Source organism: Cebidichthys violaceus, unplaced genomic scaffold (assembly GCF_023349555.1).
Source record: "Cebidichthys violaceus isolate CVI_PGR_0920_01 unplaced genomic scaffold, fCebVio1.0.p SCAF_124, whole genome shotgun sequence".
NCBI classification, from domain to species: domain Eukaryota; kingdom Metazoa; phylum Chordata; class Actinopteri; order Perciformes; family Stichaeidae; genus Cebidichthys; species Cebidichthys violaceus.
The window spans coordinates 307628-327768 of record NW_027176290.1 but is presented as its reverse complement, the minus strand read 5'-3'; the positions used below and the strand labels follow the sequence as shown (position 1 = coordinate 327768).

The 20141-nt window shown below is 44.8% G+C and overlaps 1 protein-coding gene across 1 annotated transcript in view; it reads right to left on the bottom strand.

Annotated features, from left to right (window-relative positions):
- LOC137869512 (slit homolog 3 protein-like) overlaps nucleotides 1-20141 on the bottom strand; it is a gene marked incomplete at its 3' end in the record, with an annotated part of 182193 nt that overhangs the window by 66327 nt on the left and 95725 nt on the right. The window contains 2 exon segments of the mRNA XM_068706927.1: nucleotides 5405-5476; nucleotides 19057-19128. Of these exon segments, the coding sequence (XP_068563028.1) occupies nucleotides 5405-5476; nucleotides 19057-19128 (144 nt within the window).

Below are 20141 nucleotides of genomic sequence, written 5' to 3'. Positions count from 1 at the left end.
TCTATACATCTCTAAGGAGCTGCAGAACAGACATGTGGCAACAATTCATTCCTGTTTTTAATGCGGAACAAAGATAAACGATATCGTCATTTTAGACGCATTTCGTTTCGTTTTGTGACGCGTCGAACATTTAATAAATCCAATCCCTTCGAACGCCTCGCAATTTGAACGTGTCTAATTTAATAAACAATTATAACAAGACGAATGAAACTAACAAACTAAAATCCATTTAGCATTTTTTTAAATGAGCTCGACGCCCAAATATTCAGCTTTGACTCGTCAACGCGGCTCCTGTGAAACATATTATGCAGCCGAGATAAAGCCTAGTCTAGCAAGAAGCAGCGGCTAATTAAAAATGACTAGATTAATTAATGTGGAGATTCGTTAGTGGCGCGCGCACACACACACACACACACACACACACACACACACACACACACACACACACAGCAGAGTGCTTCTTTCAATTAGCACACTAAATTAACACAAATGGCTGAAACACACATGCAACTTGCCTTGCAGCCTACACATAGAGTCTCTTATACAATAGTGAATAAAGAACGCTCACATTGGAATATAGAAAAGGACATTCAGACACATGGAGACGGACGTCTTTTGCAGCTAGCATCGTCTTAAAGCGCCATCGAGCATTGACCGGACACGTTTGGCCAAGTGTGTGACTGTGACAATGTTCGTAAAAAAAACACACATGAATAAAAGGCACACACACACACACACACACACACACACACACACACACACACAAGCACATGGATAGACCTACACACACACACACGGATGATGGCAGACACACACACACACACACACACACACACACACACACACACACACACACACATGCTGATGCAAGCATATCCAGCCAGAGTGAAACACACATATGCATGCACACACATTTGGACTTTTATACTTGTGAGGACCTGCATTGACGTAATACATTGTCATTGTCTAGCCCTTATAGACTACCCCCCCCCCCCCCCCCTCACAAGTACATGCCTAATCCCAGACATTACCCTCCAATTTACAAATACTTTCACTATAAATTCACTTGTTGATTATTCTTTCAATTAACCGATTAATCGTCTATAAAATCTTTAAATCGTTTGTTTTGTTTCACCAACAGTCAGAACCCCAAATATATTCTACTTGCAATGATATCAAACAGAGAGAAGCAGGAAATGGCCGGGCTGTTTGACATCGCTGCAAAGAGACTCAACTACTGATTGACTAACGCATGAATGAACTGATCGCTTCAACCCTAACCTTAACCTAAACCCTGAAACAAAGGTTTAACCAGCGAACAGCGACGGTCAAAATGTTCTCACAACTAAAGGTCTAAAGCACAAACTGGTCCTCACAAGGATGGCAACACAAGAGCACAATGTCACACACACACACACACACACACACACACACACACACACCTACCTGATGGTGCAGTCACATGACCTCCAATCACTGGTATCTCTATCATCCCATTTTGTACTACGGTCACAAAATGAACCCGGGGAACAGAACAGATGGGGCTGTGTGTGTGTGTGTGTGTGTGTGTGTGTGTGTGTGTGTGTGTGTGTGTGTGTATACATACATACTATACAAATGCACACATGATTGTGTGTGTGTGTGTGTGTGTGTGTGTGTTAAGATGCTTGAAATGAAGATCAGACCAGCGGCAGAATTGCTTACTGTCATTCATGCCCTTTGCACACACACACACACACACACACACACACACACACACACACACACACACACACACACATATATACCTCCAAGGGGGAGGTCCTGGACGGCCCTGACTTCTATCCATGTAGAAGACTGGTGGTCTCTAGTAGACTCTGATGGTCTATAGTAGACTCTGGTGGTCTGTAGAAGACTGTGGTGGTCTCTAGTAGACTCGGATGGTCTCTAGTAGACTCTGATGGTCTCTAGTAGACTCTGGTTGTCTCTAGTAGACTGTGGTCCCTTAAAGATGTTACAGAGTGAAACCATGAGGGCTGATACAGTCCATCTCCATGGATTCAACAGGGACTACAAACCAACATGGCGTCCAGTAAAAAAACTACAAAGCCCCAACTGTCTATTAATATTAATGTGTTTCCACATGTCAATGATTAGTAACATTGATTTTGGTGCATTGCTATTTTTTGCTCAAATTTAGAAAAAAAACCTCCCTCTTGGTACCTTTGAGGACGAACACGTCCTCTAGTCAAATTGTCTAAAAAAATATTCAATATCAATATTATTTTCCACTTTGACCGATTTAATTGTTTTAACTGCCAAATATTAATTCATTTTCAGAATTTTAATCCTTTAAAGGTCAGCTTCTGAGATGATGTCACTATAGGTTTTAATTATCAATGAATGAAACACATTCCATATTATCAAGGCTTTCATTTTTTAATGTATTCACAGTGAGGCAGTCACGATAAGCAACAATATCTATCTTGATGGACTATTGATATTTCTGTGCAGCATCAGATTAAATAATCTCTAATAGCTGCTTATGTTTTAGTCCATTAAAAAATGTCTCCTATTACCCTTCAACGTGTTTATTCTTCTAATCATTAAAACGCTTCTAACCTTCTAACAGCCTGATATCAAGACATGCAGCAGGAAGAGCTCAAAAGATCACTTTGAACAACAGAAGTGAGAGCCCCACACACACACACACACACACACACACACACACACACACACACACACAGTGATTTCTTCATATACATACACACACACACACACACACACACACACACACACACACACCTGCCTTTATTAAAACGTCACATTCAGTGAATATACTGTGTGCTGTCATGCTGTCTGCTGTGAATGGGATCGGCTGCGTATTTACAGTGAATTGTAAATCCTGCCGAGCACTCAGCTGTCAGAGACTTATGAATTGCTAATATGTTGTATCTGGCACTGCCCCCCACCCCTCCCCCCCTACTATCACATCCATTGTGCGCTGAGCAAAGAAGTGAGGCAGGGAAATCAAAAAAAAAAGAAGAAAAAAAAGATAACTTTGCTGAAGCCGAAAAGGTAGAAATAACAGCTCTGATGAAAGATGACACAATAATCCGTCCGCTGCAGGAATATCTGCAATCTTCTCTTGATGCACAACATTTAAAAAGCATGGCACTCGGTGTGGATGTGGTCCACGGTGGAAGCTGCCGCCCGTATCGAACCCTTTCCCCAATGTTTGCTGCCCTCTTTAATCATTTATGGGAACACATTAGGCAGCACCAGGCTGCACCATCCACACTCACAGGATCCCCATCATGGTGAGGCCGATGGGAGTCTCACTGAGCGTTTTACATTACAAGTCCCTGGGTTGTACCGTATATAATTATGACCAACAAAAAAAAAAAAAAACCTGGTCCTTGAGTGATTCCAAGAAGAAGAAAAAAACCTGTTCTAATAATGAATTATTGAGGCTTTTTGTGTTTTGCCATTGGACACGGTTGCAGAACACATGTAACCAATTGATTTTAGTGCTGACAGATCATTTATCTCGTGTACTTTAGCACAGCTTTGACTCATTTTACATAATGGTCTCTGGTTTTAATAATCTGCCTCCCACAATGTTGGGAGGCAGACACATCACCTCAATTAGAGTCTTCATTATCGGGCTGGAAAATAAACACAACTGTCTACAATATCTGCAAAAACCCACGAGGATCAATAACGGCATGTTCCTGCTCAAATGTTGAACTTGAGCGCTGCGTTATGAGACTCACGAGTGTGTTCTTGGGGGTCTCTCTCTGAAGACCACATCCACTTGATCAAACGTTCTAACTCTGCGCCGGGTAACGAGGGACAGACGAGCTCGAGGTCGGCGCCGTCAGCCTCCTGCTCTTTTTCTGATCTCATTCCCTCCGATCATCTCGTCCTCTCGTCTCCCTCTTCTACTGCCTTTGTCTTTCTTTGTCTGCGGGCCGCTCTTTCTTTTCTCTTTGTCTCTGCCTTATTTGCTATACAGTTTTACCCTCTAATAAACCTATTCAGCAACTAACGCCACTAATCCTTTCACCTCTCGGCACCGCACAGCAGAATACGGAAACGCGTCGCCGACAACGCTACAGACACGTAAACCAAGAAGAAGAAAGATCCCGATTTGTTAACTTTCTATCCGGCTCAGTGTTTCATCAAATGAAGACGTGAGAATGCACCCTTGCATATTTTAGCGCACATAAGGGAAATGTATGCATTGATTAAAATGAACTGGAGCTAAGGATGTGGTTCAGATGCACAAACCCACAATGAAGCACAGCATCTGCTTCTGTGTGAGAGCGCACACACACACACACACACACACACACACACACACACACACACACACACACACACACTCGTGTACACACCTTTCCCGACACAACATCGCATTCCACAGTCGCCAGTCACACACATCTGAGCGTAGTGACAAATGAGCAGCTCTACAAAATGTGGACGGATCGCACACACACACACACACACACACACACACACACACACACACACACACACACATTTGCACACAGTCACGCACATACACACACTTAATCACAGACACAGCTGGAAGCAAATACGCATGAATGTATTCCCATTCCCATATGCAGAGGGAATCATCTACACGCACTGACACACATGGTGCAGAGGAAGCGCAAACCACAGCAGGTGGCAGATGCACTATATTCCTCAATCAGTGTGTGTGTGTGTGTGTGTGTGTGTGTGTGTGTGCGTGTGTGTGTGTGTGTGTGTGTGTGTGTGTGTGTGTGTGCGTGAATCAGTGTATTGTAAGTCAAGGACAACACATTTTACTGGTGAATGAACAGGTACTCTGCGCTTCATCCTTGCAAGCAAAGCACACAAGCACTTAGACGTGCACTTCAGCTCACACACACACACACACACACACACACACACACACACATACAAAGAGGTGTCACGAAAGATAATTCACAGAAACATGTAAAGAAACTACATTTTCTCAAGTTTAAGTTTGAGGCTTTTGTTACATTGAAGGCACACATCAATGGGTACGAAGAGAAAGATAAGAAAAGATGAGATGAGAGAAGTCGATCAAGGGGAAAGAATCTCTTATGAGAGGAGAGGAGAGGAGAGGAGAGGAGAGGAAAGGAGAGGAAAGGAGAGGAGAGGAAGACGTGAAACGAAAAAGCACGAAAGAATGAAGAAACTGAATGAGACGGAAAACACACAGATGATAACAAGAGAAGGAGAGCGCAGGACAGATCGCTGCTTCACAGACAGGACATGGAGAAGGGGGGAGACGGGATGAGAGGAGGAGGCAGAGGAGGAGAAGAGAGACGGGGGGAGCCAGAGAGAGAGAGGGAGAGAGGGAGAGAGGGAGAGAGGGAGAGGGAGAGGACCGGGGTTTTTCTCTACTTACAGAATCTCCAGATCGCGCAGCGCTCGGAAAGCTCCATCTTCGATGCAGCTGATGTGGTTGCTGTCCAGTTGCCTGCAGCAAGCACACAAACACGCACACAGACAAACACACACAGACAGACACACACACACACACACACACAGATGAGAGAGAGAGATGGGAGAGAGTCAGGCGCAAGTCTGCAAGGTCCGCTCAGCTGGGGGAGGGACTAACAAAAGACGGGTTGCGTGAATGAGTGAGTGTGCGGGTGTGTGTGTGTGTGTGTGTGTGAGGTGGTATCCCAGGAAGTGGGCTTAAGGTGGCAGGTAGGAGACACACACACACACACACACACACACACCTACACACACACACTCACTCTCTGGGGATGCCCAGTCCAGACGGCAGCTCACAAGCTCAGGTTAAGTCTCTCACCTCAGCGCCGATATGACCAGCCCTGAGGAGAGCAGGAGAGGAAAAGGAGACCGGCAGAGAGGAGACCGGTGTGTTGGAGTGGCCTGCCTTGGCGTCAGCCTATCACCTCCCTCCCCTGCTGCACGCCCAGTGCACACTGGCCACCGGGAGAGAGAGGGACGAGAGAGGTAGACGCGCCGAAGGGGAGAGAGAGAGCGAGCCGAAGCTTCTAAAGCCCACCCTGCTTGTCAGTTCTGTAAATATTAATTGCATTTCTCCTCTCCCATCCTCCTCCCCCTCTCCCCTCCTCCCTTATGTCCTCTTTTATTCTTTTTTTCCCCCTCTCTCTGTAGTGAAAGAGGGAGTAATTTCATTACATTAGGCCAGCCAATCCATTAAGGGCCTTTTACCGGCTCTGTCACTGAAACAATTTCATTAAAAGGAAAGCCTCCGTAAATCAACCTACAGTCACGACTCTGCCTCTCATTCCGGTTCTCCTTCCTTCCCCTCTCTTTGGTTTTACCTCCCTACTCTTCCTCTCTCACCCCTCTCTCCCTCCTCCCCGGCTCACTCGACGCCTCGCTCGCCGGACTCCCAGATGCACCCCGCACCCCGTCGTCATCCATCCTTTGCTTTTACTTTAATTTGGTCGGCTCTAGGTATTCAACCCGCCTCCCCGCCACCATCCATCCCTCCATCCATGAACCCAACAACCCCCGAAGCCTCCCTCCCTCCCTCCCTCCCTCCCTCCTTCCCTCCTTTCCTCTCCTCCCATTCATCCATCCCTCCGTTTCTCCTCCCCCTCTCTTCTCTTTCTGCAGAGGAGCAGATGGATGGATCGCAGATATAAAGGGCAGACATTTAGAAGAATCTTCTTTTTTTTCTAACTCAACCAGGAATGATGAACGGCATGTAGACTGTCACCGTCCCACACACACACACACACACACACACACACACACACACACACACACACACACAAACAAACCTACACAAACTCAAACAGGTGGACACACACACACACACACACACACACACACACACACACACACACACGGACGAAAAGATGTTACCAGGAAATAAAACATTCAAACTCAAACTCATACTTTCAGAAACACACAAACAGAGTAACACATGTAATCATAAAGGCCCCCCCCCCCCCACACACACACACACACCATTACCGTCTGCTCTCCAGACACTAGAAGATAAAAGCATATCACTCCACCTTAATCTTCTTCTCCTTGTCCCCATCTCATCTCTCTTTCAATAGATCCCTCTATCCCTAATCCTTTTTTTCTTTGACTTCTATCCTCCTTTTTCCTCACCTCGTTTCCGAGCATCCATCTTCTCCATTTTTCATGTTCCAGTCCTCTCTCCATTCATGATCTATTCTTTTTTTTCTCCTCTCTCTAGTGCCCTCTCGTCTCCTCTCATCTCTAATTCCCCTTCACCTCTTCTCTTCTCACACTCCATCTATCCATTGCTAATCCATTTCCTCTCCCTGCTTTCTTTTATCAACCTTCTAAATGTCCTTTTTTTTTTTTTCTTCTTCTTCTTCTTCTTCTCTACTCAGCCCCGGCGTCTGCTCGCCACACTGCAGCACCTGTTATATCAGTCATGTCAGCTTTTAACCCGGAGGAAGGTGATTCCCAAAGCAGGACCCGGAGGAAGGTGATTCCCAAAGCAGGAGCTGGATCGCCTCTGCAGGGCGACATAAATTACATCGGGGCTTCTGGAGCAACACATTCTTTGCTTTGCTTTTATATGTGCATGTTTGTGTAGAGCGGGCGAGAAGAAGTCCTCTGAGCATCTGACAAATGTGTTTACTCTGGCACACACCGCAAGTGCACCTCAATATATAGTCTAAAAATAACAGCAAGTCAAAGAAAGGCTCTATTGCTGTGACTTCAGAGACGACAAATGCAAAAAAAACATACATCAAAAAGTTTACTGTCTGTTGAGAATCATTACCGCATCACAAAAAAAAAGGGTTTCTTACGTCTAGCGCTTCCAAACTATCAAACATTTACACGCAAAAACTTTGAAATTCGCTAAACAAAGTCAAAACTATAAGTCTGTGTTTGATTGGTATATTCAAAGTGCAGCCAGAGCATGTTTCATGTACTTCTACCTGATATTGACCGGGCTGGCCGGTTAACGGCTGACACTCAAGACGGTGAACACCAAACGACTCTGTGCTCACAGGCCCGGTTTCGGTCCGCAACATCATTATTTTCGCCCCCTCCAAAGGCGTTCAGAGACCGACGAGATGTGTTGATCTGCTTTGATGCAACGCAATTATATTTCAGTGGGCGGAATCAGAGATAACCTGATTAATTGAGCGCAATTTGAAAAGATTGAAATGGAGAGATGTGTATAGAAGAGGACACTGATGGGGTTGTGTGCTCTTGTTAAAAGCCATGTTTTAAACTCTAAGATTTGTCTTCTCTTCTTTTTTTCGGCTACTTGTTGTAAGTTGTAAGTGTGAGCATCTGTTAAATGACTGGACTCTAAAGTATACTGAGGCTGGGGATCATAACAACATATGGCTTCGCCATGTTTGCGTTTTATGTAATTAAAAGGTATGATTTTAGTTTTTAGTAGGCAAACTGGCACACAGCCTGAGCAGCCATATGGAGACGCATGGCACTGGCAAGGTTGACTGTAGTTATTAAAGCCACTCTATTTTCAGTGGTTTGTGTTGCACTGAAGATGAAGTGTAGGGATATGTTTGTTCTAATGAGAACAAAGAGGTCTATCGGGGTTTGTCTCATTTCATTCTTCCACGTACAGCCTGGTGTCTAGTAATCACATCCGCATCGGACGAGTCTGCTCCTCACGATGTCTAACAACGTTCGCCCCGTGAAAGTCTCAACAGCAAAGTCCTGGACAATGATCGCAAGTGACAACGGTTTATCGCTCGCAATTGTCACTAGAAATCGTAGTACGACCTGGGGTATTCATTACTCACGTTGCAGGACATCTTTTCCACAAATATTAAGACAGAAAATAATGACTCAGTGCGCTGCGGCTGAATTATGATGGACCTGCTGTGCATAAGATATAGCGTACATGTGATGGGCTCGAGTTCGCCTTATTATACACGATACCAGCCTCGGTGATGTTTATGCAGAGCGTGTATAGCCTAGTCGATTGTCTTGGCTTGCATCTGTGAACTCTTGGAGGCTATAATATGTATTAAGTCTGTGTAAGACGTCGATAACACTGGAGTCTACTTCCTCCGCAATTATTGTTTCAGGATCCTTCCCTTTCCAGGTTTTTTAATTGCCTAACCTTTACTGTAACTGTAGCGTTTATTTGGCATAACCGTGAGCTTTTTATAACCTTAACCCATCCTTAGTTGCCATGAGAAAATATCGTCGAAAGCGTAGCAGTGGAAGTAGTTCATAAATAGTTAAAGCTTCCCAAAAACCTCTTAGTGGAAAAGCGCAAGGAAGGCCGGTTGGTGTGTCCGGTTGACTTGACAAGAGCGACAGACTGTGGTTCGCATCCTGTCAGAGGTCGGCTGTAGCTCGGGGGGGGGGGGCAGGGCGGGTCGTCCTTTTATCTAGGCCTGGAGGTTCAGTCCGCATCACAAGCTGTCCTCGAGCTAGACACTGAACCCCAAGTGGCTCCCCCCGGAACGCTTTACAGCAGTCCAATGAGTTCAAATGGAGAGGTTGAATTCCATGTATTTGATGATACAAAATAATGTTTTGTTTGTTTAGTTTATAGTTTGAATCTTCCAACAATCACTCTTTGTTTCTCTTAACCACAGTTATAAGCTTCTCCTAACCAAACCTTAACAGTAGAGGCAAAAGCTGAATTTGCTTCTTCTGTATCCTTTTTGTAACGGTCCTACGGGTCTTTTTTGGAAGGCATTGACAAACTACCTATTTTGTTGTCTGGTGAGATGAATAAAGACACACCCCCCAGATTAAAAAAAAATGAAAGTTGAAGACCTCCACGTCTCCAGGCTTTTCATTTGAGTCCTTTGTCTCCACACGTCCACGATGTCCACCCCCGCTGACACTGTAAAGCGAGTCTGGGGGATTCCCACCGCTCCGTAGAGGAGGTTGGTAAATGTCTTCAACTCTACAACTGTAAAGATGCTGTTTTTCGTCATGTTGAGAAACACAGTATCACAATGCTCCCTCATGTCTGTAATTTTTGCTAGAATTGAGAACAACGGCTGGATTCATATTGGCGAACCATGTACTTCATCTTGCGTCCTCGTCCGCAGTAAACGATTCCATCAGCTGTGATATGATTGGATTCCTCTGACAGGTTTGTTCACCAAGCACCACCCTTATTAGCAGTGACATGATTGGTATCAATCTGGGATGAGGGTGTACTTCTTTGTGTGTGTGTGTGTGTGTTGTACTCTCCATATTTGTACCATCGTGTTGCATTCATAGTCCTTGCGTGTTTGTGCTTGCATGTGTTCAGATTCACAGATGTTTGTTGGGTGGGAGAGAATGGGGGTCATATCATTAGTTAGTGTGTTTAATCATGTCTATCATAAGGCCTATTGGCAGAATGATTCAATGCTTCCCTCTGCTACCATCTGGAGCAGAGGGAAGCACACACACAGCAGTCCCTGCCAACCTCTCCTGACTAAGTAATTAATGAAAAGGACGGAGGGAAGGGAGGAAGAGCCGCTAGCTGAGTTGCCATCCAATCTCTATCGACAGATAGTGCTTCATCAAGTCTGAAATATCCATGTAAACAGCACAACTTTTTGACCAGGAAATTACAGAAGTGGTTTCCCCTTTGGGTGACAAAGAAAATATTTGTTAATAAAGAAATCACGTAACGGATATTGATGGAGACATTTTGGAAACGGACTGAACTAGAAAGGTGAAACCCGGTAGAGAGCAGATCTCCACCGGCTGTGTCTGTAACCATCACTGCTGCATCGTGGGATTGAATGAATACAACCGGTGCCGTAAAGCCCTCGACAAACAGACTTCATTCAAACTGAAAAACAAGCAGCGATGCAACAGTATACAAGCAACGGGCTCAAAGTCGCCGTGTAACGCCCTTCACGCCATCGAGCCAAAACACAAAGGTAAACTCACCAAGCTGTCTGGCCGGCTGAGTGGTGGAGAGGGACAGAAGAGTGTGTTTTGTTAGCCAAACACACTTAAAAGTGAGCCGCCGGCGATGCCCTCAGCCGTGATATATTTGTACTGTTAGCGTTGTCAACACCGCTACGAGCTACCGCCTCAGGTGTCGCCATGTTGAGAGCCTTTTAGAGGCAATCAAAATTCTCCCGATCTCAGGATATCGCACCTCTAAGTTTAAGCTCTGTCAGCACCAGTTGCAGTTGTTTGCCACCGTCTGTGCCGTTAGCACCGTTAGCTTCTAGCTAAGCTAACGGTTCTAGCCCAGCCAACACCATGTCGAGAGCCTCGTGGAGGCAATAGACATCGCTCCGAATTTTTGTTTGCATCGATACATACATCTCTCAGCATCTCCCCTCTATCTAAGATGAACTTTATGACGCTACAACGCGTTTGTATAAGTGATACACTTGATGCTGTTTTGTCTGCTGCGCTGTACTGTTGTGCAGTACTGCATGTACTGTAGCCTTAATGCAGCAAATGAGGAACAGGAAGCCATCTGCATGTTTCATAATTACAAGGCCACTGCTGTCGACCCTGTTCCAGACTGTCGAGGACACTAAATGACTTTCCATCCAAGTTGTTCTTTGCGAATTAGACAAAATTAACATGAACTTACATTTCTTTTAAGTGGATTTATGAGTTTTATGACCCCGTTAAATAAACAGTGAAAAGAGATGGAAACATTTGTCTAATGTTGAAGTTCAAGTTAAATACAGGCAGCCCTGCTGAAATCTAATGTGATGCGCTATGGGGAAACATAGTAGATTACGGTAGATATGATTCCTTATGAAACTCAAATTACTCACATAATTAAAAGCATTAATGCACATTCTTTGCATTGAGGCTTCGTTTTATGCAAATAACCACTATAGATGACAACAAGGTAAAAGGATGAAAGTAGAATTTTAGAATTTATTTTTGGGGACGGTTGGATGGAAAAGTCTGGTGCCTTGACACCCAGGATGTAATATGGCACAATGACCAACATAACGGATACTGAAACTCACCATGACTATCTGAAGGTTGTGTTTTACTGTATGTATGGGGGGTGACCGTGGCTAAGTGGAGAGCAGGGGGTCGGCGGTTCGATCCCCGGCTCCTGCTCTACTAGTCTCGTGTCAATGTGTCCTTGAGCAAGACACTTAACCCCAGAATGTCTGCCGTAGCTGCGTCTACGGTGTGTCGATAGATACTGAATTGTAAGTCGCTTTGGATAAAAGCGTCTGATAAATGACCGTAATGTAATGTTGGTTTAAGCGAAATTCTAAATCAAAACGGAATCTCAAATTAAATGAAAAATGAAATGAAAAATGTAACTGTTCGAGGCATCCTGTCTTGCTGAATGAGTTAGAATTCAGACACAGCTATTGACATTTTCTCCCTCCTGTCTCGGTTGGTCACGACCTTAAATTAATCAGCCACATCCTGCCATTTAAGGAAGTGCTTTGGGGGGGGGGGGGGGGGGGGTTGGTGTAGGGCAAAGAATGATGGAAATCTGAGTAAAGAATTTCATCATGTCTTTGTTGTTCTTCCTCTCCACTTGTTTCATATTGGTGCAGGGCTCTGAATGCTTGATTTGGGAAGAAATGATACAGTGAAGTGTGTGTGTGTGTGTGTGTGTGTGTGTGTGTGTGTGTGTGTGTGTGTGTGTGTGTGTGTGTGTGTGCATTATCCCTCCTGGTGTCACCTTCATTTGAAGATGCTCTGCCCTCAAAAGGACGGCCATTTTTTTAATCTGTTCTCTACATTTTCAAACACACTCCTGCTAGATATATGTCTGGCTGTAGCTGTCCATTGTTGGAATTGCGGTAAACATAAAAAGAACTGAAGGAAAACATCTGCAATGACAGAGACACACAACAGTGCAGGTAAGAAACTTGTCTGTGTGCGCGCGCGGTGCGTGTGTGTGTGTGTGTGTGTGTGTGTGTGTGTGTGTGTGTGTGTGTGTGTGCACGCAGCCGACACAATGTTCTCACCTCTCTCGGAGGCGCTGTAGTCATAATTCAAACAAACGGCCACCCTGCACTGCATTGTGGGTAGGGAAGCGTGAAGTGTGGAGGCGTTTTACGAGGGAGAAGAGAAAGGAGAGGATGACAGGAAGGAGAAAGGTAAAGAAGCAAAGCCATGGGGTTGGTTCTTTTGTTTTTAGATTACACCGATACTGACACAGTAAGGTTGTATTGTTGGAAGGGATTACATATTACATAGCCCGGACACATTCGTCTAAACCCCCTGGAGGTGCTAGAAGTGTGTGGAGATGTTTGGGCATGGGTGGACCCAGTGGGGAAAAATGAATTACAATTTTATCACAATAAAAAAGTGGGCAGAGCAAGAAGGCAGGCAGATGGAAAAACAAGGTAGAATATGAGAACGTGATGGCTACAGAAGATAAAAAAGAAAGCGTGTGTGTGTGGGCACTGAGGTGTAATGTCAGGGCATGTGAAACAGCCGCATCTCATCCGAGGCGTCCATTGCTCCTCTGTGAGCCAGCTACACAGCTATAAGCCTCCCAGCATGACCGACTCACACATGTTGCGATTTAAGCGTGACTACAACTGTACACACACACACACACACACACTCACACACACACACTCACACACACACGGCATCTGCGGTTGATCACATTTGTCTCTCCTCACTGTGAGCAGAAAGTAGCAACTGAATACTGTAGCCTAAGGTCGTCTCCTGAAGACACCGTCCACGTGTTTGAGAGCGCCATGCGAACCCAGCTCCTGACGTGCTAACCATGCTAACCATGCTAACCATGCTAACCCGTGGTGATTGCGCACCACTTTTTGATTGCTGCTTCTACTTCTCTTTATGTGAATATATTTAGCATGTTTAAAATGTGTGAATTGATTGTTTGTCTTGATTTTATGTTCGCAAAACCGCTTTCCTCAAATTGCCTCAAATTGCACCCCCGAGGGAATTGAATGAGTTTTGACACCAGACACACACACGAGTCTTTGCACCACGTGAAAAGAGCCGTTTGATTTCTTTAATCCTGTTCTAATGAGCTCACCGATGTCTTCAGGAAAATTATTGTCGAACATTCTGCTCACAGCGATATTAAACTGAGAGAAAGTCTCTTTTTTCGACAGAACACGTTTTCAAGGAAATCTTTCATATCTTTGAGGAAAACACAATCCGGTTCAGTTACGGTTTCACACCGCTGGCATGTAGCTCGTTAGCTGGAGCGCTAGCGGTCGTCGGTCACAGAGACATATAAGTCAAGCATTGCGAGTTAACTGAGAGTTCTTCTAATGAATAGGTTTTTACAACAAATCAATGCTTGTGGATCAAAAAGGCAGTAAAAGTTGGGATAATTTAAATACTCAGAAATCATTTCACTTCAGCACTCTGCCCACACATGGATTCTTCTTTTAGTCTCGTGGCGGAGGAGTTCATTTTCTGTGGATGGAGACTACTTTTGCATTTCTCTCTTAATTTTTGATTTGTCACTTCATGTGTGCACAGAGGGAACTTGCCCACCAGCGATTACACTCGATAAAAAGTCTGATTCTGTGGCCTCTTGTTCTTTCTCAGAAGGAATCAGAATTTCTTCCGCGCTGCATCCTGACTTTCGTTATGAGCAGAGATGCCAAAGGACCATCACTGTTGGACATTCACTGGTGTGGTTAACATAATGACCGGACAACCAGACAAGACTAGATATGACAAGACACGATTAGATCATAGGAAATCGGATTAGATAAGCTGAGGTACAAGAAGATGAGCGTCTAGAATATGACGTGCAAAAACATTCAAACGCAGAGCCTATTACAGGAATGTTGGCACAGCGCTGCCTAACCATTCTAACTGAGCTTTTACCTTCATCATCCGTGGTTTGACTGACAGGTCGAGTTTAGGGGGACGACAGGACCAGCAGTCAGCACAATGTATAGGGGAGCACACATGTACACAAGCAAACAGCTACACACAGATGTATGGCATATAGCTGTCTCCTTAGGTTAGCAGAAGACCACAGTAATCATATTTGCCAGATTCTTGGCAGTTTCAGCAAAGCAGTCAATCTGATAGCAGGGTCGCACAGGTGTGTGTGTGTGTGTGTGTGTGTGTGTGTGTGTGTGTGTGTGTGTGTGTGTGTGTGAGAAAAAAGTGCAATAAATGCTAGCCACCAGGCAGCATGAAAGAGAACAACCAAGAGAGAGAGAGGGATAGAGACCGTACCTTCTGAGAAACAGAGCGAGAGAGACAGAAAGGGCGAGAGACGTAGATTCGGAGCAAGTGAGAGAGACAGAGGGAGGGGAAGAGAGATAAAGTGAGAGGGGGAGAGAGACACACGAGAAAATCAATGCTGTGTCCACCAGGGACAGAATGTCATGAAGGTTTTTTCACTCTGTGGCATAATGGAGGGTTGGAGCCTTTTACTGCAGGAGTCACCTTGTCTAATGGAGGGAGGGACGGAGGGATGGAGGGGAAGAGGGGGAGAAAGGAAGAAGAGGAAAATAGTGAGGAAAAAGTGGGAGAGAGAGAGAGAGAGTGAGCTGGAAATGGAGGGATGATGAAAAAAGTGAGGAGGAATGGATGGAGAGCAGAAAAAAGAAAGGATTGAGGAAAAAAAAGACAAGGGAATTAAAAGATAAACAAAAGACAAAGAGGCAGAAGAGACAAACGATTGACAGACAGTGATGGGGTGAGGGAAACAAGAGGAAGAATAATGGATGATGGGAGAGGAAAGATGGAACAGAGGATAAAGATGTGGTGACAGATGAAGGAAGAGAGCAGAAAGCGATGGAGGACATAAAAAAGGAGGAAAGGGAAAGGCGATGCGATTTGAGCGGGGAAGGAAAACATGGAGGGAAGAAGGAAGGACGAGGAGAAAGTGTTGGAAAGATGAGGAGAACAGGGAAGAGGAGGAGGAGGAGGAGGATGTTGGAGGTGCGTTAAAACGTAAAAAAAAGAAGGAGGAGCGCGAAAAGAATTACCTTCATATGCCCGAGTCACCCCTAATTTTGGCAGAAAAAAAGGCAAAAATGATTCACTTTGTAGGTCGAAAGCAATTTAGCGCAAAACATTTTAACGGCAGAAGAGACACTTTTACCATCAAACTTGAGTGACGCAACTTTATAGAGCTGGCAGAAAGTGGAGACCCGTGTCAGAACAGAGCCTGGTGATAAAAAGGTGCCGTAAGGGCAGGAAGGGGAATACATCCAATCTGCAAAGTCTCGAAACTCGGAGCCGCTCAGTGGGGCGACTGTAGGAGGCTGCGGGTGTGTCCGGGCGGCTCTCAGGTGTAAACGTGTGCGAATGTGACACACCGATAAAGAGCTCGCCTGCTCAGCAAACGTACCCTGGATGAAAACAGGTTAAATACATGCAAGGTTGCAACACTAAGATGTGATTTGCTCTGCAGTTTTCTGGCACCGCAACTTCAAACAGTTGTGAAATACTTTGTTTAGTGTTTAGTTTGGATTGTGTCTGACGTGAGGAGGGAGAGTGGATCAGATGATCGGAGGCCAACCTCAACTCAAACGGTTTGGAGCCCAGCCACACACACACACACACACACACACACACACGCAGCAGTACAGGGTACAGCATGCAGGCACTTTCAGGCCCATTTAACTTAAGAGTAATACTCTCCTGTGGACTTTGGCGGCCATATTGAACTTACATCACACTTGGGAGAGGAAACTAAGCAGAGGGGCACATTTGGCTGTCGCCCGACTCTGAATTACTGATCTGTAGCAAGACGCATATTAATCAATTCACAGATTGCCCAATGAAAAAGAGCTGGAAACACATATATCGTGACAATTCAAGGACACATTAATTCACATTTTAAGGTGATTATACGGCTGTACTGGAAATAAATTCAAGTGCTTTCTATAATTATCTCTGCCAGGAGATTGTGTATTAGGTCGTCTAAGTGAGTGTGCATCTCTGCGTCTGTCTGCGCTTCATCTTAGCATACTGCTGAACCCCATCAGCCCAATATTTTTTTGTGCTCAATTTATGACCGTATGCTCAAGGAGCTCTCATGGTTGCAGTGATTCACACTTTTTAAAAACGTATTTTATTGAGCGTTTCATTCCATCATTGACCGCTGACTCCTCACGACTCTTAACTGGCCGATAAGGGCGGGAAGGGATTCACAACCTACTTCAGTTAGGACTCTACTCTCGTTCCGGGTTTGGCTGACAAAGCTAACAGCTAACGGGGCTAATGCAGCTTAACGAGCTAACGGCTAACAAAAAAGGAAACACAGCCGGAAACTGACGGTTTCCGTTTAGAGGAAGCGGTGAACAGTCGACATGTTCTACACGGTGAGCTGCGGTTTAGCTGCACAGAGCCGATGCAGACAGCTGCATGGATTAGAAGCAAAGAGTGAATCTGGCGACATGCAAGTGAAAAAACGCGTCTAATGCGGTCGCGGTTTAGACGCGGCTCGATTGGGGTTTGTGTTCATTCGATCACTTTTCTAGTTGTCTCTGTGATTGCTTAGCTTAGCTTAGCTTAGCTTAGCTTAGCTTAGCAGGGCTTTTTCTGTTGGTAATAAATCTATCTGCAGTAACTACCTATGTAAGGATAATTTGATTTATGTACAAAATAACATAAAAACAGCACGTGTGGAAAAAAGACTATTTAACTAATCTATAAGTCTAAGGAACTTAGTAACGAACACTACGACCACTGTTGTGTGCCAATTAGCGGTACTTGTCAGCTTTACAAAGCCGTATAGATCTGAATGCGGTCGATCATTCAGCAGAACAACCATCAGCAGATGGAGTTTGCCCAGTTAAAGAGAACTACAGCTGATAAAACAGTTTCACCACGACTTCTATTCTGTAGCTGTTCGGGGGCTTTCAGTCATGTTTCATGATCTTCATTGGCATAAATGAATTATGACCCGTCTTTGCATCAATGATTGCAATGATGATTCATTCTATTTACCCAATGCACATGCAGGCATCCCACACATTGCATTATGTTAAAAAAAAAAGAGAGGTTATTATGATTTGCTCGCATTGCAATGGAATCCTTACCAAAGACAATCTGCATATGGAGATCTCAGTCATCTCCCCCTCTTTTATTGTCTATCTCATTTAGCCAAAGCGTATTGTTTATGTGTTTGTTTTCTGTCGGTCAGCAGCTCTAGGAGGGGAATAAGACTCGTGCCACATCGAGAAGGATGGGCTATTATCTTTTTGCATCTTGTAGTTATTATGCTCCGATATGACTGATAAAACACAGCCGCAGACTTTAATTTACACAGCAAAGATTTGCTGTTTTTTCAGCATCATCTAGTTTTATAGTCCCATAGAGTTCTATCCTATTCTATTTCTATCTCACCCTGTATCGAACTCTCACACGTTGAGGACATTGTTTACCCCCAAGAGACCTTCTCGTAGTTTCCTATGCAGCATCAGGCCAGATTGATCAGCCATTATTGATGAGAGGCATTGATCCGGCAGCGTATTGATCACACTATTGGTGATTAGGATGTCATGAATAAATGACAGGGGGGGTGGGGGGGGGGTATTGAGCGCTTGACGTGAGGACAAAAACTCTCTGGACAGGAAGAGAGGTGAGGGAGACGAAGATGAGAAAACGGGGGGGGGGGGGATGGGAGGAAGAGCGGTAGACGTCATGAAAAGCGGAATGCTAAAAAAAAGGAGTCAGAAGGTGCAGGAAATAACCGACACATGTGAAACTAATCCAAACCAAATTTGTGATTCAGAAATATGATTTGATGCATTCCTCGAGGATGGAATCTAAAATATGCACAGCGTGGATAAAGGTTATCTTCATGTTCCTAAGATACGGTTCCCCTCCTCACATAGCTTCAAGTGTTGGAAGAGTACTTACTCCACAGTGTGTGACGGTGTAACACACACTTACAGGAGCCTCTAGATGATGTTTGCCCTGGATGAGTTTGTGCTAACTGAGCCGCCGGCTGAGAATTCAGGGGTTGAAAAGGAAATAGTAAAATGAAATGCAGCAGCAATTGGGATCTACTTTTCTTTTTGCGAGATAATAATAATAAAAAAAAAGATAGGGCTCAATATCACAATGAGGCGCGGGGAAAATAAGATGGATGAGGCTGGAGAGTACGGAGGAAAGGAACGTCGAAAAGGAAGAGGAAGTGATTGTGCTTACAGGTTCTTGACACTTGTGATTCCTCTGAAAGCTTTCCTCGGAACCGCCTGAATCTGGTTCTCGCTGAGGTCTCTGGAGAGAGGGAGAGAGAGAGAGACAGAGAGAGAGAGACAGAGAGAGAGAGAGAGACAGAGAGAGAGAGAGGACATTAGTTGAGGTATTCTGAGCACTCACAGACAGATATATGGAGTCAAATGATAAACAAAACCACAAACATTTGATCTATACCACAAGTGCACACACGCACACACACACACACACACACACACACACACACACACACACACACACACACACACAATTACAGTACAAAGGCACAAGAGGCAGAAGAGATGGAGAGAAAGGGAGGAGGAGGGTGATATATGACATTCATGATCAGTGGAACAATTTGGTCCAAAGAGCTTCAAAGACAAAAGGAACTATGAGAAATGCTGCTGGCACGAGTCCATCTCCTGCCTTGAAGTGAAGTGTGTGTGCGCATACGAGAGTGTGTGTGTGTCTGATTAATGGAGAGGCAGTGGCGGGGACAGAACGAGGAGAGAGGAAGAGAGAATCAGAATAAAAGACCAGTGTGTGTGTGTGTGTCTGTGTGTGTGTGTGTCCGTTGAATGTGTGTGTTTTGCATATTTCTTTAATGCAAATATATATATATGTATTCTCTTCTCCATCAGGTTGTTCCTCCTTCTCTTTAAACACACAATGCAAATGGCAGCACATACAACAGGCCGCTAACTTTGTTTCTTTCCTCTTTGCTCCGTAATGAATCCCGATATGAGTCAAATGATTTCTGACATGACACAACAGCCGGGCTTTAACTCTGTTAGTGTTGTTTGTCGGGAGGGGGGGGGGGGGGGGGGGGGGGGGGCAGGCAGACCGCGTTCAGAAGACACAATGTAATCAGAGAGGTATGAAATATCAGACGAGCTAATCACCCTACGCTCCTGCCAGTCAGGCCTGAGTTCAAAACACACACACACACACACACACACACACACACACACACACACACACACACTCTATACTGAACACACATGTGCTCACGAAGCCAATCAGCACACAGAAACACATGACCATGCATGTTAGAC